The sequence below is a fragment of the Sceloporus occidentalis genome, unplaced genomic scaffold (assembly GCF_023333645.1).
Source record: "Sceloporus occidentalis isolate IW3139 unplaced genomic scaffold, rSceOcc1.0.p SCAF_29, whole genome shotgun sequence".
In the NCBI taxonomy this organism is placed as follows: Eukaryota; Metazoa; Chordata; class Lepidosauria; order Squamata; family Phrynosomatidae; genus Sceloporus; species Sceloporus occidentalis.
In genome coordinates, this window is record NW_028317009.1 from 313,531 (window position 1) to 332,388 (window position 18,858).

Below are 18,858 nucleotides of genomic sequence, written 5' to 3' on the forward strand. Positions count from 1 at the left end.
TAAATAACTATCAGGAGAAACAGGCATAGATATAACTCTATCATATCATATTTCTGCCTGGTGACCACCACCCAATGATAGCCACCACATCCCATGGAGACCACCACCCAATGATAGCCACCACATCCCATGGTGACCACCACCACCACTCCATGATGACCACCACCACTCCATGATGACCACCACCCCATGGTGACCACCCCATGGTGACCACCTCAGAACAGGTGGAAATCAAAACCCCTACTGGAGGAGAGAAGAGAGAGAGGAGATGTGGTGGAAACATTTAAATACATAAAAAGGGATTTAGCAAAGTACTGGAGGGAAGTTTATTAGGAGAGAAATATGTTAGAACTTGAGGGTCAGTGGCTTTGATGTGATGGAAGGAAGTTTGACTTTACTAAGAGGGTGGTACATAAATGGAACAGCTTCCCAGCAGAAGCGGTAGGCTAATACAGTGAGGGAATTTAAACATGCACTCCACAGAGGCTGTAGTGCAATATGTTGCGCTCCTGTTTCTTCATAGCCTATTGACAGCTGGTTATGGATCATAGAAATGAAAATATTTTCCTGAGATTTCTTTACAAACATCTTCTGAACAATAAATATTGTACATTTTATTGTTGTGAAACTTTGTAATGAAGTCATATACAGCTTGTACAGAACAGTGACAGGGGTAATAAAATGGGATTTGGGTCTCAATGAGGGACTGCCCCTGCAAAAAAAAAAAAAAGGGACATTTGGGTGGTATGACAATGGCAAAGTGTAAGCTCTGGTGTACAAACCCCCCGCAGATGCCATCACGTTGTATTAATTATATTAATTCAGATGCATGGTATATAATCACAAACTGGCCACATACCCCAATATTATGTAATATAACACTATCACTGAGCTGTGACGTCATTGTCCTATTAGAGACTATAATGTACTCCATGTCTTGTCTTTGTACATCACTGCGGTATATGATGGCGCTGTATAATCAATAAGAATTATTATAAGGATGGTGTGTTTTTTAAAGCCCACTGTGGCATCATTAGGAATTTCCTCCTCTTGGGTCACGTGATACCGGTAGGGGGCGGAGCTACAAAGGCAGAGCGTAAGGAGCTCGAAGAAGTGGGGAAACAGACACAGGGTCGGAAGGGAGAAGGGAAGGGTGCCGGGCAGGGGTTAATGAGGGGAGTAACAAGAGGAAAGGAGAAGCAACAGACCCCCCAAGCCCCCCCCCCCCCCCCGGCACTGGAGAACCCACATTTACCATCAACAGGAGGAAAAGAGACAGCATCTGGAAGAAAGAGACCTATTACCTTGTAATGTGAAGGTGAGCACTCTAATAACAATGACCTTTATTAGATCTTGTCCCGAAGAGCTTACACTCTTCAAGGCAAACACAAGCCCAGGGACATGGGGTGGAGGCAAATGCCTTGGAGGGGCTGATGTCGGGGCCCCTGTTATTCACACACCTTTCCTATTGTTGGGTAAAACAAGATAACACAGAGATCACTTCTGTAAACATACTGGTAGGGCTGACCCTTCACACTGCCCTCTCATTACTGTGTGTCACTGTGTCTGTGTGTGTCACTGTGTGTGTATGTATGTATGTATGTATATATATATATATAGCACCATCATATTCCATAGTGCTGTTACAAAGGTGTTAGTGGGAATATGTAACAAGGATAATACCATCGACCCCCATTAAAGGGTAAGCTTTCAGTCCCCCGTTGTAGGGATGTGAGTGTGCGTTAAGTGGCTGAGTGCTTTCGTGGGTGATGCAGCTTTTTGTTGGCTGCTATGAGGATGTGGTTAAGGGAGAGGTTGGATCTGTGTTTGCAGGAAACAGCTGGTTGCAGGACAAAAGCTGAAATGTATCAACAGCCGGTGTTAGGTAAAGGGAGGAGCGAGTGGGGGGTTTAAAGGGAATGATAATGGGGGTGACCGGTACATGGCGGGGAGGAATCGGCTTGCAGCTTGTTTATCCCGTGTCGGTGTCTGCTTCCAATCGCCGTGCCTCGTGTTTTTGCCAAGTAGAGTAACGCATGCTTAGAACGTCATGTCATAAAAAATGATCCAGAGAATGCTTTTGCGGAATGCTTGTTTTTTTATCCATAGTGCAGCCATTCCTGAAAACCAAAGGGCTTTAATGTTTTTTCCTTCTCGAAAAGATGTTACTTTGTCGTTTTGCATCGCTGTGGATGCAGCATAATGTAAAAACCGTTCCTGCTGCGTTAGTTTCCAGTATAGTTTAATTTTTGGAGAATTTTGAACCGTTCTCTGAATAAAACGGGGCACGTCATCATGACTCTGGCCTGGCGGTGGTATTAGGGCCATCTTCAATGGGACTCTCTTTAATGTATTTAAGGGTTACCGGCACAGACTGTTTGCTTCACCTCTTCCCTGAAATCTGAGCCGTGTTCCTGGGGGGGATCTCACGCCGCTGGTTCTGTGAATCAGACGGTGAAATTCAATCATGTTGTGAATACTTCAGAAGTAAAAAAAAGTCTTCGAACATTAATTCTCCTCCGTTACTCGTTGGGGTACAAACTCTACTCGGTTGGGTAAAATGATTTATTTGCGCATGGCCAAGAGAAAGGTGAGCAGCGCGGGCTAGAAGTAGACTGGCTCCAATGCCTCCTAAATTAATGTCCTTGTCCCTTGGAGGGCTTTCTGTATGTGGTTAGGTGGCCCAGACACCATGTTTGGCTTTCTCTAGCCTCAACTTATGCTTACCCGTTTGATGACCTCTGATGTCATTGCAAACCTTTCCTGTTAGTTGGGTCTTCTCCTCACACAAAGAGAAAGGAAAGGCTCAGGATGTTATCATTGATGGTGTAGCAAACGACCCTCTTCAGGATGGACAGTCCCACGTTCCTCCCCTGAAGCCCCTCTTTTCTAGAAGCTCAGAATATCCGCTGGGCAAGAGTGAATCACAGTGGTCTACAGCCATACAGCTCACAATAATGTGTATAAAAACGGCAAGAACTGTCTTTATAAATATGTGCGTAAATAAAATTCTTTCAATTGTCCTAATTGAGTCGGTCACAAACCACATAAAGTGTTGACGTTTGTAGTAAGTAGTAACATAAAGCTTTATAAAGTGTTGTGCTGTTTGTTTTCCTGATAGTCGGGGATCGTAATGTAGGCTTTACTACTTCTTTAAGGCTCATGTGACTGTTAAGCTGCACTGAACTGGTTAAACTGGAATACTTCTCCTCCCTCACCTTCATCCTCGGGTTACTAAATTTAGACTGTCAGCTCCTCCAAGCACTTGTTTTTTTGGCGTGTGTATTTACAGGTAGTCATGGCTCTTGAAAGATTGCTCTTATTGTCTTCATATACGCGTTTAATAGTCTCTACCCAGCTTCTGAATTCCCCCATCATGACATTGTTCTGATTTATTTTTCTTGGGGTGCGAGCAAGTCTCGAATATTTCTGTACTTAAATGTGCCAAAGGTACATAATTTAGTAGGTCTGGATTTCCTGCTAGGTAGGCCTGGCATGTGCATGTGGTTCCAGCAAGGCCCTTCCTGGTAGAGATACTTGCTGTGGTTGGCTCTTTATAAAGGATAGTAATATATGAGTATGTATAAGTGTGTGAGCATAAATGTGTATATGTACTTGTGTAGGCGTTGGTGTGTGAGCATGAATGTGTACATGAGTAGATGTATGCATGTGTGTTAGCATTGATGTGGATATTTAAGTGTGTGGGAGGCAAAGATGGCACTGGCAGGTTGTTTGGGGGGGGTTTGACAGGTTCGGGGGCAAAGATGGTGCAGACAACCCAGGGGGCACTGACAAGTTCGTGGCAAAGGAGGCACTGTGGGACACATTGCTTGTAAAGTCAGTGTGGTTTCTAGTTACACCCCTGCACACGTTACTCTTCCTTTTAAAAGGTTCACCACATCTGACTTCCCCCTATTCTTCAGGGCAACTACAGTATATATTTTCTAGTATATTATGGATGATGTATCCGTGTTTTTGCAAAGAGTATAGATTTTATGATAAAATACAGCAGGTTAATCTAAGTATAAAATTAATTTGTATATATTTGTATATTTTTTTATTGATTGTCCTAACCCTGTGAATAAAGATCTGATGTTAATGTTTTTTGTTTTTTTTTCTAAATGCTCTTTTTATACATTTGTTCTGTGTATGCTTTGGATTTTCATAGAAAATCTTTGAAACAGTTTCTATTGTTCCATTTCCTACATAGCGGGGGGTAATTAATGTCAGGGATTAAAAAGGGATTTTTTCTTTGTTTAGTTTTTTTAATTATATGATTTGTCAGTTGACCGATAACCTAGAATTATAGTGAGGTGAAGGATTAACTTGGCTGACCTGGTACCTCATGCTCATGTCCTGCTGCTTTGTTAGTGTTTTAGGTTTCCACCGTAGACCTTTTTCATCTTCACCATGGAAGAGAGGGAGAACCAAGCAGTACCGCTGACCTCATCAAGCCCAAGCGATGGCTCAAACAAGTCCCCAACTGGGGAGGGTCGCAAAGGAACTCAAGAGACTATGCAACTCAAGAAGGAGATCTCGTTACTCAATGGAGTCAGCCTCATTGTGGGCAACATGATAGGCTCAGGGATTTTTGTGTCTCCTAAGGGTGTCCTCATTCACTCTGCCTCATACGGGCTGTCTCTGGTGCTGTGGGCAGTTGGGGGCATCTTCTCAGTGATTGGGGCTCTGTGCTATGCAGAACTCGGTACTACCATCACAAAATCAGGAGCTAGTTATGCCTATATCTTAGAATCTTTTGGAGGTTTTGTTGCCTTTATAAGACTGTGGACTTCTCTACTTATCATCGAACCTACAAGTCAAGCTGTCATTGCTATCACCTTTGCCAACTACTTGGTCCAACCTGTCTTCCCATCTTGTGAACCACCGTATGTGGCATCCAGACTCATTGCTGCTGCCTGCGTCTGTCAGTATTGTAACATTACTTTCTTTAACAACAAAGTGAAATGTTTGTTGCGTTCAATAAGATGTGGGCCCAGAGGATTCTGAACAAAAATTGTTCAAACTAGTATTATTTTATATATTTTTTTAGTAGGCTGTTCTTCCTTTCTCAGATTGTCCAAGACAAGAAATGACTGTATATTGTTGAATATTTTATGAACATGTAGCTATTTTTATGCCCGCTAACAGGAGCTTCTGGTGGAGAGTAGATGCTAAATAGTGTCGGAGAGAGAACCCGAAGAGTCTCCTGAACATCATGTGAAGGAGAGCAGCTCTCCCAATTTTGTAGGCAGGAAGATGAAGCTCAGAAGTAATAGTAATGTACATAGCCGATTGTGGGCTGGAATTTTAGTTTTTAATGATGCTCAAAAATAAGCATTTTATTATCAATGTTACAAGCAAGAAAATAATTTGTGGTGGGCGAAGTAAGCTGAGACTGCTTCGCTGCTCCATATTATAGTAAATACATTCTATGAAACATAGACTGATATGTTGATGGTCTTTAAAGAGCTAATGAGAACCTGTCAACTAAATGACGCATAAGAGAGTATGCAAAGGGTTAACAATTAGAACTGCAAGTAACGAATCAACTAATAAATCAAGAGTGAGGAGTGGCTTTAATGTTTCCTCTGCCCTCTAACGTTCGAATAATAGCATATAATTAAGTTATTGCCTAAATAGAGAATCTTTCCCTTGCGTATTGAATTCATTTGACGTAACCAAAAAAAAAAAATAGGGGGTGCTGTCAACTTTGAAATACCTTCTTGTTAGAAAAATGTGCCGAGATGGACCTGTTTAATGTCATGCTGTACACGTTGATGACACCTTTTTATTTTTATTCAGGAGTGGTGAAATCCGGCCCTCTGGGGCCAACAGACCAGAATATCTAGATATCTCTGCTTGAACACAGAGGAGTGTAGCATTTTTTGTTAAACTGTATCTGATCGAGCCGGCATATCCAGAAATTCTGGCCTGATTTGCAGCCGTTGAGGGCCTCGAGTCTGACACCCCTACTTTAATAGGACCTGGAAAGCTAACATTATCTTTCCTCTTCTAGAGTCATCTGCATATTGTTACTTTAAATTAAAAGGTTCCTAAATAACTAACCCTGTTGTGCAAACTAATTAATGATATTTTGTTTAGGTTAGTTGGTCCATGTCTCGTCTCGCCTCGGTTCACCCGCTAAGTAACTTGTATCTGCAGCCGAGCTATTGTCCGGACTACAGATTTATAATTACATATTTGATGTTCTGGAAAACATTTTTAAAAAGTCCCACCACTTTTTCTTTTGTTAACATTTGTAGTAGCATTTAACGGTGCCGCATCGTTTATTGTTCATGCTAGTTATAATGAAGCACTTGTTTTTAGCTGTTCATTGCTGTACGTAATGTTTTTAGTACTTTTATCTTACCCTTGTCTACTAGCCAACCCAACACCTTGTGATAAAAATAGACGTTTTAATCCCCTATAAATATTTTGCAAATGTCTGGGCCAGGTGGGTAATACAATACTGCTTGGATCCAACCCAGGGAACGTAGTATGTCTGTCTGAGCGGATATGTTTTTTTCCCCCAAGCTATATATAAACCAGACGGCGAGAGCTTATCTAACGCACAAACTGACTGATTTGTCTAGAATTCCCAAGGATAAAAAAGCAACCTACTCTTCTGCTGCGGCATCTGATAACGTATTTGGTTTTTTGTCATTGGGAGGTCTGACAATTGTTCCAGATATAGATTGGGAAAGCATGGCAAATGACCCCCTATCGGAAAGTTACCTGTCCGCCCTGTGTTGTAGACGGATTGGGCTTGTGGATTTGATCAAAATTTTAATTTGAACTCTTTTTAAATATATTTTTTCTCGCAACCTTCTCCGACACGCATGTCCTTGTCTCCGCTTCTGCCTTGCGTTCTTCTTGGAGGAGCACAGGGGCTTCACCATGTTGTGGAGGTACTCCGAAGAGGCAAGAAGTACGCAGATGGAGCAGCGGAAAAGGAGAAGTGTGGTTATTGGAGAAGGTAGGGGAAAAAGAGTAAGATATTGAGAGAGAGAGTAAGATTTCCAGAATAAAAAAACCCTCCAAATTAAAAGGGCAGGAAACAAAACTCGCTGTCCAAAAACAGTCCATGTACATAATTCTAACACTGAAGCATGTTTTTCACAAGCCACGTTACTGGAAACGGTATATATATATGATCAGGTCCTCTTTACTATTGACACGGGGATTGTATTTTCTTTCCCGAGGTGAAGTGATGACATAGAAATATTTGAGCAGCATCTCACTTTGTCTTTTCAGGTCTTCTCACGTTTATTAACTGTGCATACGTGAAATGGGGAACACGGGTCCAAGATCTCTTCACCTATGCCAAAGTCATTGCCCTAATTGCCATTATCATAACGGGCATCGTAAAACTGTGTCAAGGTGAGATTTAAACATTGGTTTTTCCGTTATTTCCAATATTGCAAATGAATGGAAGTTACTTTCCTTATTAAAATGAATTGCGTATGTAATGGTATGACCCAAGGACAGTTAATCGGTTCATTTTTAATAGTACTGGATCTACTTAAGGGAAGTTTTTCTAGAACTTTTTACTTAAGTGCTGGCTCCTCAGATCTGCTGGTGTCCCCCTAAACATCATTGGACACCAGGAGCTGCTGTCTCTTCTACGCTGAAGGTGACCTGTGTCATCATATGTTGTTATAAGAAGACAACCGCTTTAATAGCGTGTACAGGACAAAAAATTTTAAATATTTCACTGCATTTATATCACGGCATTTTCATTCCTTCCCAGGACACACACAGCACTTTGAAGATGCATTTGCAGGGTCGTCGTGGGATGCTGGAGACATTTCTCTCGCTTTGTACTCTGCTCTCTTTTCTTATTCTGGGTGGGACACCCTCAACTTTGTTACTGAAGAAATTAAGAACCCAGAAAGGTAACCGATACATTACTATAAAAATCAATTCCAGTGAGTCGGAAAGAAAGGTGGACCTACATTCCATTGGTGGTCCTACCAGAATTGCTCTTCATAAATATGGCCCTTATTGCTCTATTTGTTTCAGGGGGTTCTCACCTTTTTATCAGTGTGTTTAAGGATGACCGATTACCTGTTGTTGTTGTTTTTACATGGTGTCCTTTGCTTTCAGGAACTTACCCTTGTCCATTGGGATTTCCATGCCAGTTGTCACCATCATATACATCTTGACCAATGTGGCTTATTATACGGTTCTTGACTTTAACTCTGTCGTTAGCAGCGATGCAGTAGCCGTGGTGAGTGGGTTAGAACTGAAGATAGTATTCACAAATGTAAATATAGAACGTAATACTCTGTCCTCCTGCAAATTCATATGAGCGGGGTGCAATGTTTAATACGTTGAGCTGTTGTTCCTCGGTCCATATAAAACCAGAAAGATTCCATAAAACAGGCACAAATATCTGGGGGTCTCCTCCCTTTTCATCAGTGTGCCAAATATAATAAACCCTAATGCCGCTCAGGGCATATCGAAGATCTTATGTGTTCCCTTCAGTGTTTAAATCGACCCATTTCTCCCTTTTTCCTTCTCTGATACACACTTCTTCTTCGTCCTTTATCTACTCTCCTCTGCCACCAGACGTTCGCTGACATGGTGTATGGAGTATTTAGCTGGACCATCCCAGTGGCTGTGGCTTTGTCCTGCTTTGGTGGCCTTAATTCTTCCATCCTCGCTGCTTCCAGGTATGAACCCATTCTTAATTTGTAAAGAAAGACCATTTGATGAACATGGACAGGCCTTGTTACTTTGCGGAGGCCAGAAACCTATACTTTTACATTGCCTCATTTCTTGTGCTATCTTCTATTGCTCTTTAAAATAAATAATAAAACCAAGCAGGCTCGTTCTCAGACATTTTCTGGCAGGATTCTAATTGCTACATATTAGCTATGGTTGCCTATAATGGTAAAGATCCATTATAACGGCGTGTGGTAAACACATGATATGTGCTTTAAATGACCTGGCCGTCAAGTGATCAGTTGTATACGGTTATTGTTGTTATGCCCTTAGGGGTCGGTAAAAATTGCTTTCTGGCATGTTTAAGAATAGTGTATGAAGAACTCTGTTCCCTTAGCGAGTGGCAGGATAATGGTATCTTCACAAACGTATCACACTCCTGTTTCTATCCTGTACTTGCTGCTTCCTAGAACCGCAGGCGAGAGGGGTGGCCTGTTTAATGTGAGAGATGTGACATTCAGGTCACCTTCTCAGAATGTAGCCGAGAGCCGTCATTATACGGTCACTGAACATGACACGCATGCGTTGGCCAGTATGTTTACTGCAGAAAGATTGTCCATATCTTCTACATTAAAACCAGAACACACGTTTTGTGGGTTTTTTGTAAATTTATTTTTTTGTATTAAATGCTTCAATGTTTAGCTGTGTCCAGTATCCCTATATTTCAAACTTATGAAGTGTAATGAAATAATTACCATTCCCCACCTTCTGTGGGGGAACGGTACTTCTCCAACAGCTTGGCTTATGTTATGTGGCTTATGTTATGTTGCAATGCTGTTAGGCAGTATAAATGCGACTCCCTGGCTGTTTGGTTACCACTCCTATCACCATACCTCCTAGGTGAAAGTTTGAAAAACATTGTATAGCAATAGATGGACAACCAAAACTTACTTCAGCTCAACAATGCTATTTAAAATAAAACCCTTTTTTTCCCATGAGGGGCAATCCGCGTATGCTTTGTAAGAGGCAGAAGAATCTTGTTCAAGTCCTAGACTTTCCACGCATAAAAGAACATTCTTGTATAAAGCCCTCTGGAGACTTCTGGCTCGATTATACAAACGATTCACTTTGCTCAATGCAACATTTGGTATTTGAACCGAGTTTTCTTGTATAGACGTTCTGCCTTTTCCGATATGATTTTCCATGTCCATTTTTTCTCCAGATTGTTCTTTGTTGGATCAAGAGAAGGACATCTGCCTGACATGCTGTCTCTGATCCACATGGAGAGGTTCACACCAGTGCCTGCACTCCTGTTTAATGTGAGGACATTACATTTGCATCTCAGCCTTAACCAATATGCTTCCCGCTGCTCCTGCCATCCCTTCACAAGTCGAGATATGACTTTGAGCTACATCAAAAAGATTTTTTTATGTTACAATCCATATGTGGGCTTCTGAGAACCACATGTTCCTCCTTACCCATATTGTCTAGGACAATCGGCTACATGTTTACTGAGATAGGTGGTATTCACAATATTTGGTTGTACTTTTGGATATAATTTAGACTACTCTTTAGGCTATTTGTCTTTCAGGTATGACTTATGTAAACAAAGTGTATGTACCGTAGTCTGCGCACCTTCTTTTATTACAGGGTGAAGTGTTTTCCATGTCTTTGTTGAGAACCTCTAGCGCTGTGTAGTTGGGCCAATTCGTTTAGATTCTACACAAACAAAGCTTTTGCTAGGATTCGAAAGCCATGTCCTCCAAGCACTTGCGCTAATAGAATGTCTCTTCTCTCCGCACAGTGTGCTGCGACTCTGGTCTACCTGTCCGTAAAAGACGTCTTTCAGTTGATAAATTATTACAGCTTCAGTTACTGGTTGTTTGTGGGTCTCTCTATTGCTGGTCAGATTTACCTGCGCTGGAAGGAGCCAGATAGGCCAAGGCCTGTAAAGGTGAGTCTTGTTTCTCCTGTTTGGTGAGGGGATTAAGTGCATTACCACAAAGTATACAATATTGAGTTTTGAGGCAGAGGTCATTTTATTACATACCTTTTTATTAAAAAAAAAAAAAAGAAAAAAAAAAGCCAGGTGGGCTCTGGATCGTGTAATAAAACATTCTGTGGGTTGCAGTTGTTGTTCATCCTCCCTGTTCCTATCAAATGTCTAATAGAATGCTCTCTCTTATTGCAGCTCAGCTTGTTTTACCCCATCGTGTTCTGCCTGTGCACGGTTTTCTTGGTGATTGTCCCTTTATACAGTGATACTGTGAACTCTCTCATCGGTATTGGGATTGCGTTGTCTGGGGTACCCGTCTACTTTATGGGAGTGTATCTACCTGAATCCAAAAGGCCGCCTTGCATTGGAAAACTCTTAGGTACGTTTTATGCTTTGTTTATTGGTGACTGAGTGGTCCAGAATCTTCTCCCTTCTTTACTTTAGTAGAGCAGAATTCTCCAGTAGAGCTCCCTGAGCTGCTGTTGGCCATTTGATGACTCGCATCCATAGCTTCAAGCGCTCGTTATCTTTCGATAAACACAGTATCGGCTTTCACAGCATGCAGACGAGTAATGTGTTCATAGGAACAGTCACGTAAAGGTCAGATTACTTCATGGCTTACATAAGGACACACAATGTTTCCTCGTGCAGAAACCTAGAACCTGGTGGGACCTGCCGCCAGTATGACATCAACATGTTACCTGGTTTCTCATCGATGCGTTGTGCTAGCTGATGTTGATCATTTAAAAATTTGGTTTGGGTAATTGGTGCCAGTGAATAAAGGTGTATTTAGAAATTTGATAGCTATCATAGAGACTCTCCCTTTTGAGAATATGTCTGTAAAATGGGCATGGTCGCTCATAAATGCCACTTAGTTAATAAAGCCAGATGACCATTTACATTTTGACGCAGCTCACAGGTTAGTAAATTCACCATTGATTGCTTCATTTAATTCCCTGTCTCTGCACTTGCCGCTTCTTAGCTTTTCTCACCAAATGGACTCAGTTGATCTTCAACTGCGTGTTGACCGAGATGGACCCCATAGAGGAGGAAAAAACAGAAGTAAAATCTAACCAAGTTGTGACTCCTCCACACGGAAGAAGAAAATAAGTGTCTCCTGGATAAGGTTCGTTCTCCGGAGGTGCACCCAGAAGAAGCCTGGTCTTGACGAAAGACATGACTGGATTTCAAAGGTTTGTGGAGTTGCATATGGTCATCTGGTGGACCAGCGACTGGGCAGTGTACCACTGTAGCCAAGGGCGATGATCCAGATTCCGATCTCAAAAGTCATAAACAGCATTGGACATTTGAGGCTATTTACACTCCTTTTTGTATGTTAGTTTATTTTAAATATTTTTTTACTTTACAAATTTTTATCCAATACTTCATCCACAAATTCAAGTTGTATCTCCCAGGAGGATAAAAGACTAATTGTGACTCTGATGACAGTTTTTTTCCTTTTTGTTTCTCCTCATATGAAGATGGAATTTAGGAGATAAGAACTGTACAAAATTCCAACTGATGTTATGGTGCAGTTAGTATTTTAGAGACAAATTGTAGTAAACTTGAAACAAATGTGAATATTGCTAGTTTTAATATATTTTAGTCCTTCGCCCCAGGATATATAGCATACCTTATATACTGTAAACCTTAGTGTTTTAACCTCTTCTGAAAACTATTCCTTATTCTAGATTCAATTACGGAACTGTAAGAGTATTCAGACACAAACCATGAAGCAGTCTTTTACTGCAAGTCTCATTACTCTCCGCAAGGTTTATCCAACTTGCTACGGTTAGGTTGAGCAAAAGACAGCAGTCCACCAGATTCAACGTTTCCAAATAATTAGGGTGGACGTTAACAATCCGAAAACTTGTAGGTCTTTGCAGGCTGCAGGATAGATATCACACCCCTTTCGCCCTTTGGTGGTCTTAAGTAGAGTAAAAGGGGACTGTTGCTGGAAACATGGGAGGGGCTAAACAATAGCTCCGCCCTCAATGTCCCTTTAAATCGGTTTACAATTCCCTGCGCAAGGCTTTGGGTACTGGGTCCAGATTTACATCCCAATCTGCGAATGCACCAGCTAAGTCTAACCTCCACTATGCCCTGTACCTAACACTTGGTTAACACTCCACTCATACCAAAGGATAAAGGGAAAGTACAAACACTACATTATAGCCGTGATATTTCACTCCCGTTCAATGGGAATGCTTTATATAAGCCATGTGTGCCCTGTCGGTACATCTCTTGGTGTTGGACAACTCATGTCCCCAAGCCTTGCATAGGTTTTGTCTGGCAAAGGTTAATAGGAGTTTTAATATGGGTTATCGGTCCTCGGACACCATGGTAGAATAACACTTTATCAAGCAGGTTTCTCCAAATTTATTTTTGTCCCTGCCTTGCTATAGTTGGATCTTGATAAATTAAGTGACTCCACACAGTGAAAACGATAGAAACTGTATATGAAAACGCAAGAAAAAGATATATATGCAAGAGGCCGGTTGTTCTTTGCTTAGACTCCCGATGTAGGGGTACAACTGTTCTCTTCATTAGCAAATTGTAGATATGCAGTCGTTTGTGACATCGCTGATGACTCTATGCACTATTATAAAGCCATATGACCAATGACAAGACCAGACGTGCCAAAACTCTGCATCAGAATCTAAGATTGCACAACACTGGATGTTGTTGAGCTGTAGAGCTGTATGTCGCAACATCTCTGCCGAATCTGCCGTTACTGTGGATGCTCGAGTGTCTTTATGTCTGTGACTGCAACACTAGGAGGCGGTCGAGAGTTTGTTGTGGATTGCGACATAGTATATTTTAAGAAAGGTATATCGTTATCCTTTTAAATGATGCTGTTGCTTGTAGGCAGTTCTATTTTTTTGCCAAAATAAGCCTACAGCAAGCAGCTATCTTGCATTCTTTAAGATCTCACAATAGGCAGCTTTTGTGTTAAAATTCACTGATTTGGGACATTACTTTTTCAGTTTTTGTTTTGTTTTTTCCCCTGCAATAATAACACCTGAGAGCTACCTCTAGAATGTCATTTACATAATAAAAAAAGAAAAATGGCTGCAGGCCAGATCTTTCTGTATTTAATCTAAATAAAAGCTGACCAATAGAACTGAATGCATCAAAAATGTCTCCATACGTTGTGTAGGGAATATTTATTTTATGATGTGATATGCCCTTAAGCCTACACTATTTTAATAAGAGTGGATTGAGAGGGCTGCAGCCACATTGCACGGTTAAACTGTCTGCTATTGACATGTTTATTATGGGTCTAATCAACAGATATAGTCTACCTGTTTCTATGGTGATCAGACCAGATTTTTAAAAATTGCCCGAGAATATATAGATTTTTTTTGTGTCATGACAATTTAAACAAGAGATCGATGGGTGCTTGGTGGACACATTAAATGCAAGTGCCTGAGTCAGGAGTCATGCTCGCCAACAGATGGTGGGTTATCATTCATAGAAATAAATGTTGATGCGCTGTTGACCGCTATCTGTAAGGATCACTTTATACTATATGGTAAAGGCTGTATGTCAATTGCTTTGTCACATAGAAGCAAGCAGTTATAATGTGCTTATCTTTATACAAAGATTGATTATTGGTTAATTATGCGCATGGGTAGCTTCACCTATACCGGAAGAAGATAAAGCAACAATAATGGCTCATCTTGAGTTTAAGATCGCATTCAGAGAAGATCAATTATGAAATGTCAGAGATGTGGGATTTTCCCGCACTGTTTGAGCAGCTATTAAATCCGTGATTGTGACATGATTTCCAGCCTTCTTCCGATTGACTGAAAACACTAATAAGAAAAACAGCTATAGCTCAAGAGAAAAGGAATCTATATTCGAAGTTGATACCTTTTTTATTGGGCTTTTATTTAGTTGAGGGTGACATCTTGTGTTGGGTCTTCATAGAGAAGGAATTAAAAGTCACATAAGCTTTTCCGACCTTGGAGGTAGAGACCGCGGACGTCCAGGAAGCTTTTTAGTATTTTTCAGCAGAAAAGACCCATATAGGTCTGCATTTTTGTCCTCCCAATAAGTCATCCAAGGGCGAGATACAACGCATCCATTTAATAGATACATGCCAGGGAACCTGGAGAAATCCTGCGTGACTTGAAACACTACTTTTCTGCTTATGTTGATCAAACTAATAATCTGGGAGTGAAATTGTATAAAAACTGGACTCTGAGCCAAAGGTCTGTCTCTGAGCGCTTTAACCCAGTTCTCAGGACCATACTGAACTCATTCCGCAAATCCAGAGGAACTACGTCCACAACGCAATACAACAGCTGTTAAAGTTCCTCGGCTAGTGGGGACACTTTCATTGTGGTGCTTTGTATGCAATTCCCTTTTATATCGAATAAAAGAATATAAAAGTATTTTTTTCCGGGAGGAATTATTGTACCCGTTACATGTATTCTAACACAGAAAACAAGATAGTAGAAATTTGGCCTCATGTGTTCATGAACAACGACTCTCCTAAACATACTGTAGATGTTATCAGAGGAGAAGGTGCATCGCTACATTAATGAAATGTTTTTTTAACTTGCATTTCATGGATCTAATTGCTTTGCCATTCATAATACAAAACGGTAAAGATGTCATTCCTGGTTGCTCTGTTATCCAGGGCAATAACATATGTTAAGTTTAACATGAAATTCCACTTTAACACTTAAGTAAGACATTTGTATAAACTGTACTAGGGTAATAACCACAAGCTGTGTGATAGTGGGGGATTTACTAGTGGGGTAAAGATTTGGAGGGTAACACAAATTGCTTGTTATCACCTTTTGTATTCAATGTGATTTGCCGAAAACCATGCTAAAAGGGGCATTTTGTACCTGACACTGAAGAGATCCATTGTGATGCATGAAATGTGAGTAACATCAAACATTTTATTAATCCATATGTTCTTTTGCATTTAAAACATTTAACAGCAAGATTGGAGGCCCATGGAGACGGGCCTCCCTAGAGAATGATTGGCAGTAGTAGTGAAATATTAAGCGCCAAGATAACGTTGGCATTTATTCCATTCTGTTTTACATGGGGTCGTAAACCAATAAAAAAAAAGGGCAAAACAGTTATTTTCAAAGAATAAAGTTACGGTTCCATTAATGATACTCTGCGAAGCCTGATACACCACTCTCTGCCCCAGAGCAGTTTGTGCAGGTGTCTCATTCGCCTGTTAAAGAGTAAGATGGGATAATATATTCAACGTTAAGCCTATTTCTGATAAATACCTCCATGATCTGCACAGAGAGATACCCTCTAAATCGAAAATAGTAAACCTTTAAAAGAGTTTTACTATGCGTCGTCTTCCTTCTCAAGCATATTATGTCGACGGAAAGTGCTCCAGGCATCTTCCTCATCACTGTCTTCGTAATAACCTGGAGATGTTGGGCAGAAAAACTGGTTACAGAACTCATGGTTAGTAAAATGTTGCATGTTTTGAGAGAAACACACGTGAGGTGCATTCAGCTCTTTGCTGTAATAACTGGATTTTATCAACAGTTTTCCTATTTCTTCACACCTTTCTTTTATACGAGACCATAAAAATGATAATTTAAAACATTTCTTGGGCCCTTAGAGTACTTTGTCACCTCAAAAATGACCCATTATCCAAAGAGTATAAAGAACTATACTATAATCACTTATTATATCTGTCATATTGTAACATTTTAAATCTGGGGCAGAATACAGGTGGGGGTACCCAAAGTAACCGACCCCCTGCTATTATTGTAGACACAGGGTTGGTTTAAAAGGTTTAGAAGAGGGATTCTACAAAGTGGCACTATCTGAATTACCCTGGTATCTCTCCTCCATGTCGCTGTTTTCTTCGTCCGGGTAGTCGTTCCTCCAGTTGCTTTCCTCATTCTCATCGTCTTCATCTTCGTATACTTCTTCTGGTTCCGGGTCATCAGGGACCTGCGACAAAACAGTATTAGTAAAACCAGACACGTACCAAGCCAACAACCAGAGTCTGGAATGATTCTCCAGAACCGGTGAGCACTTGGATCGCAATTTTGTTTTTTTTACGTGCAAAATTGACTCAAACATACATACGACTTAAAAATAGGGCTTAACTACTACTGTTGCTATACAGATTACTGGTTCTGTCGCAATCTCTTAGGATCTTACCAGCTCGTGTTCTTGTGTGTATGGCTGGACAGAGAGGATGTCTTGAATCCAATCAAGCTTAGAAGCCTCCGCGTAATAAATGTCGTATACAAACTCCTCCGAGCTCTCGCGATGTTCCAGGCCTTTGCTTTTGTCGGATACAGCCAGGTGCTCCCTGATCATCTTCACCGAGTTACACAAAATCGTTTCGGGATTACTTTCTTTCTGGTAAATGAGCAAAAGCATGTAATTTAGACCCGGAAAATGTTAAGGCCATGCAATTTAGCGCTGTAACTGCACAAGCTTTCTGTGATCGGTTAAGGTTTCACTAGCTTAGTCATTTTCAATATACTGAAGACCCCTCCTGTCATAACTGTCCCACGTAATTCCCCCGATCTGCAGTTGCTACAACAACCTTTTGTCATAAAATTAAACACTACAATGACCCAAACCAATATATTTTACTAGTAAAGGCTTCACTATATGGCCCCCGGATACATTGGAACATATTAAAATATTATCAGAGGTAGCCAAGATAAGCCCTTGTTTCAGTTGACCGAACACATGGGGCTTTGCTGATGCAGCAACTGTTATCATTCGTTGCCGGATGGATTTACGGACCTTTAGAAGCGGTGCATCCAGTTCTTCTTGCACCATGTCAAACAACTGAAAGCGGCTGCCACCGGTGGCCTCCTTGTCATCTTTTCCATGAGCTGATGCCTCCGTATTGGGTTCGGAAGGTAAGTGGTCACCATCAGGGCTGGGGGGCTGGTGTGAACCATCTTCAGTGGCCTCCGCCTCACCACAGGTGGGTCTAAGTTTTGAGACAACGCGATATCGGCTGTGTTGCCGTTGCACATCTTTCAACACTCGTAGGTCTCGCTGGATTCTCTGGGTGCTTCCCAGGGACGGACGCAGCATCTGCACAGCGCGGTCTCGAGAGATTGCTTCTCGAACATACTTTTGAAGGGACTCATTCTACAAGAGAAAGAAGAACGCACAATTCAAGAATGAGTAACAATATCCGACATTAATGACCATAGGTCAATAATCCCACAGCGGGCTGGCACATATCTTTATAAATATATATACGTTGCAGAAGTGAAACTTCAACCGCACTAAAGCTTTCAGCTCCCCGTTGGCAACAGTAGTAACCGGGCACGGATATCTGGAGAGCCGCTGATATGGCAACCATCATTTTAGAGGTATACGCTTTCTGGATCTTTATTAAGGAGGGTAAATTGATCAGACGTTTCCGTTTTAAAGAGACGACTAACCTCAATAATATTTCTTACCGCTTATCTCTGTGGGTTACGCGCGTGATCGTAATCCCCTCTGTTCTAAGTCACGTAACGTTTGCGATTACATACGGCCCATTTGTGGCCATACATGTCATTTTTATCTATATACCATGAAATGCAAAGAGCTACTCACTAGCTTATCATGTATAAGTATATGCATTATGCATAGTGTTATGTCTCTTGTACTATAGAGTGCTATATATATATACACAAAAAATTATGGGGATCACTACCATATTCAACGTCATTCTAGCCAATTTATTGCAATGACGCAGAAAGGAAAAATGACACGTTTTGTCGGTTATATGTAAATAACAATATCCCAGGACTTTAATGTGAGGGTAATCGGTCCTCCTGCTCTTCCCTCCGATTCCCACAGCCATGTACCCCGACACCCAGCACACGGCCACTAGGCCCCGGCCTTGCCTGGGAGCTGACAGTAGCTGCGAGCCTGAACACTTGTGTTGTGACAGCAGCTCCGGCCGCCGCTTCCTCCTCCTCCTGTTGCACACGGAGCCTCTTACAGCTAATGAGCAGGGCCTCGGCTGGGTCTGCTCCCCTCTTCCTCTTCACCCTCAGCACAGCAGCCTCCATAGCAACCAATTGGCGACGGCTCACATCTGATGTCGTCATCTAGGGCGCAGGGTGTAGCGGTCTGCGGCGCCGCCATATTGGGTGTGGCAAGGGCATGTGCTTCCGCAACGATGCATTGTGGGTGTAAATGGCAGCCTCCAGTAACATTGTGACAGTGACTTA

At 41.5% G+C, this 18,858-nt stretch overlaps 2 protein-coding genes across 2 annotated transcripts; one reads left to right on the top strand and one right to left on the bottom strand.

Moving 5' to 3' along the window:
• Positions 1-4,410: 4,410 nt before the first annotated feature.
• LOC149299068 (Y+L amino acid transporter 2) lies at positions 4,411-11,773 on the top strand. Its single transcript, XM_089486571.1, has 9 exons — positions 4,411-4,924; positions 7,255-7,380; positions 7,751-7,895; positions 8,107-8,230; positions 8,572-8,675; positions 9,890-9,986; positions 10,472-10,621; positions 10,859-11,042; positions 11,646-11,773. The coding sequence occupies exons 1-9, from the start codon at positions 4,411-4,413 to the stop codon at positions 11,771-11,773; spliced, it is 1,572 nt and encodes a 523-aa protein (XP_089342697.1).
• Positions 11,774-15,988: 4,215 nt separating this feature from the next.
• Positions 15,989-18,699, bottom strand: LOC149299069 (putative RNA polymerase II nuclear localization protein SLC7A6OS). Its single transcript, XM_089486574.1, has 5 exons — positions 18,529-18,699; positions 17,423-17,779; positions 16,823-17,026; positions 16,489-16,609; positions 15,989-16,071 (listed from the first exon to the last, which is right to left on the bottom strand). The coding sequence occupies exons 1-5, from the start codon at positions 18,694-18,696 to the stop codon at positions 15,989-15,991; spliced, it is 933 nt and encodes a 310-aa protein (XP_089342700.1). The 5' UTR covers positions 18,697-18,699.
• Positions 18,700-18,858: the final 159 nt, after the last annotated feature.

Coding starts and splice junctions, on each gene's coding strand:
- LOC149299068 (XM_089486571.1), top strand. CDS start 4,411: ATGGAAGAGAGGGAGAACCAAGCAGTACCGCTGACCTCATCAAGCCCA. Junction 7,381..7,750: donor CATCGTAAAACTGTGTCAAG/GTGAGATTTAAA, acceptor ATTCCTTCCCAG/GACACACACAGCACTTTGAA. Junction 11,043..11,645: donor TTGCATTGGAAAACTCTTAG/GTACGTTTTATG, acceptor GCCGCTTCTTAG/CTTTTCTCACCAAATGGACT.
- LOC149299069 (XM_089486574.1), bottom strand. CDS start 18,696: ATGGAGGCTGCTGTGCTGAGGGTGAAGAGGAAGAGGGGAGCAGACCCA. Junction 17,780..18,528: donor CAGCTACTGTCAGCTCCCAG/GCAAGGCCGGGG, acceptor TTTCTCTTGTAG/AATGAGTCCCTTCAAAAGTA. Junction 16,610..16,822: donor ACACACAAGAACACGAGCTG/GTAAGATCCTAA, acceptor GTTTTGTCGCAG/GTCCCTGATGACCCGGAACC.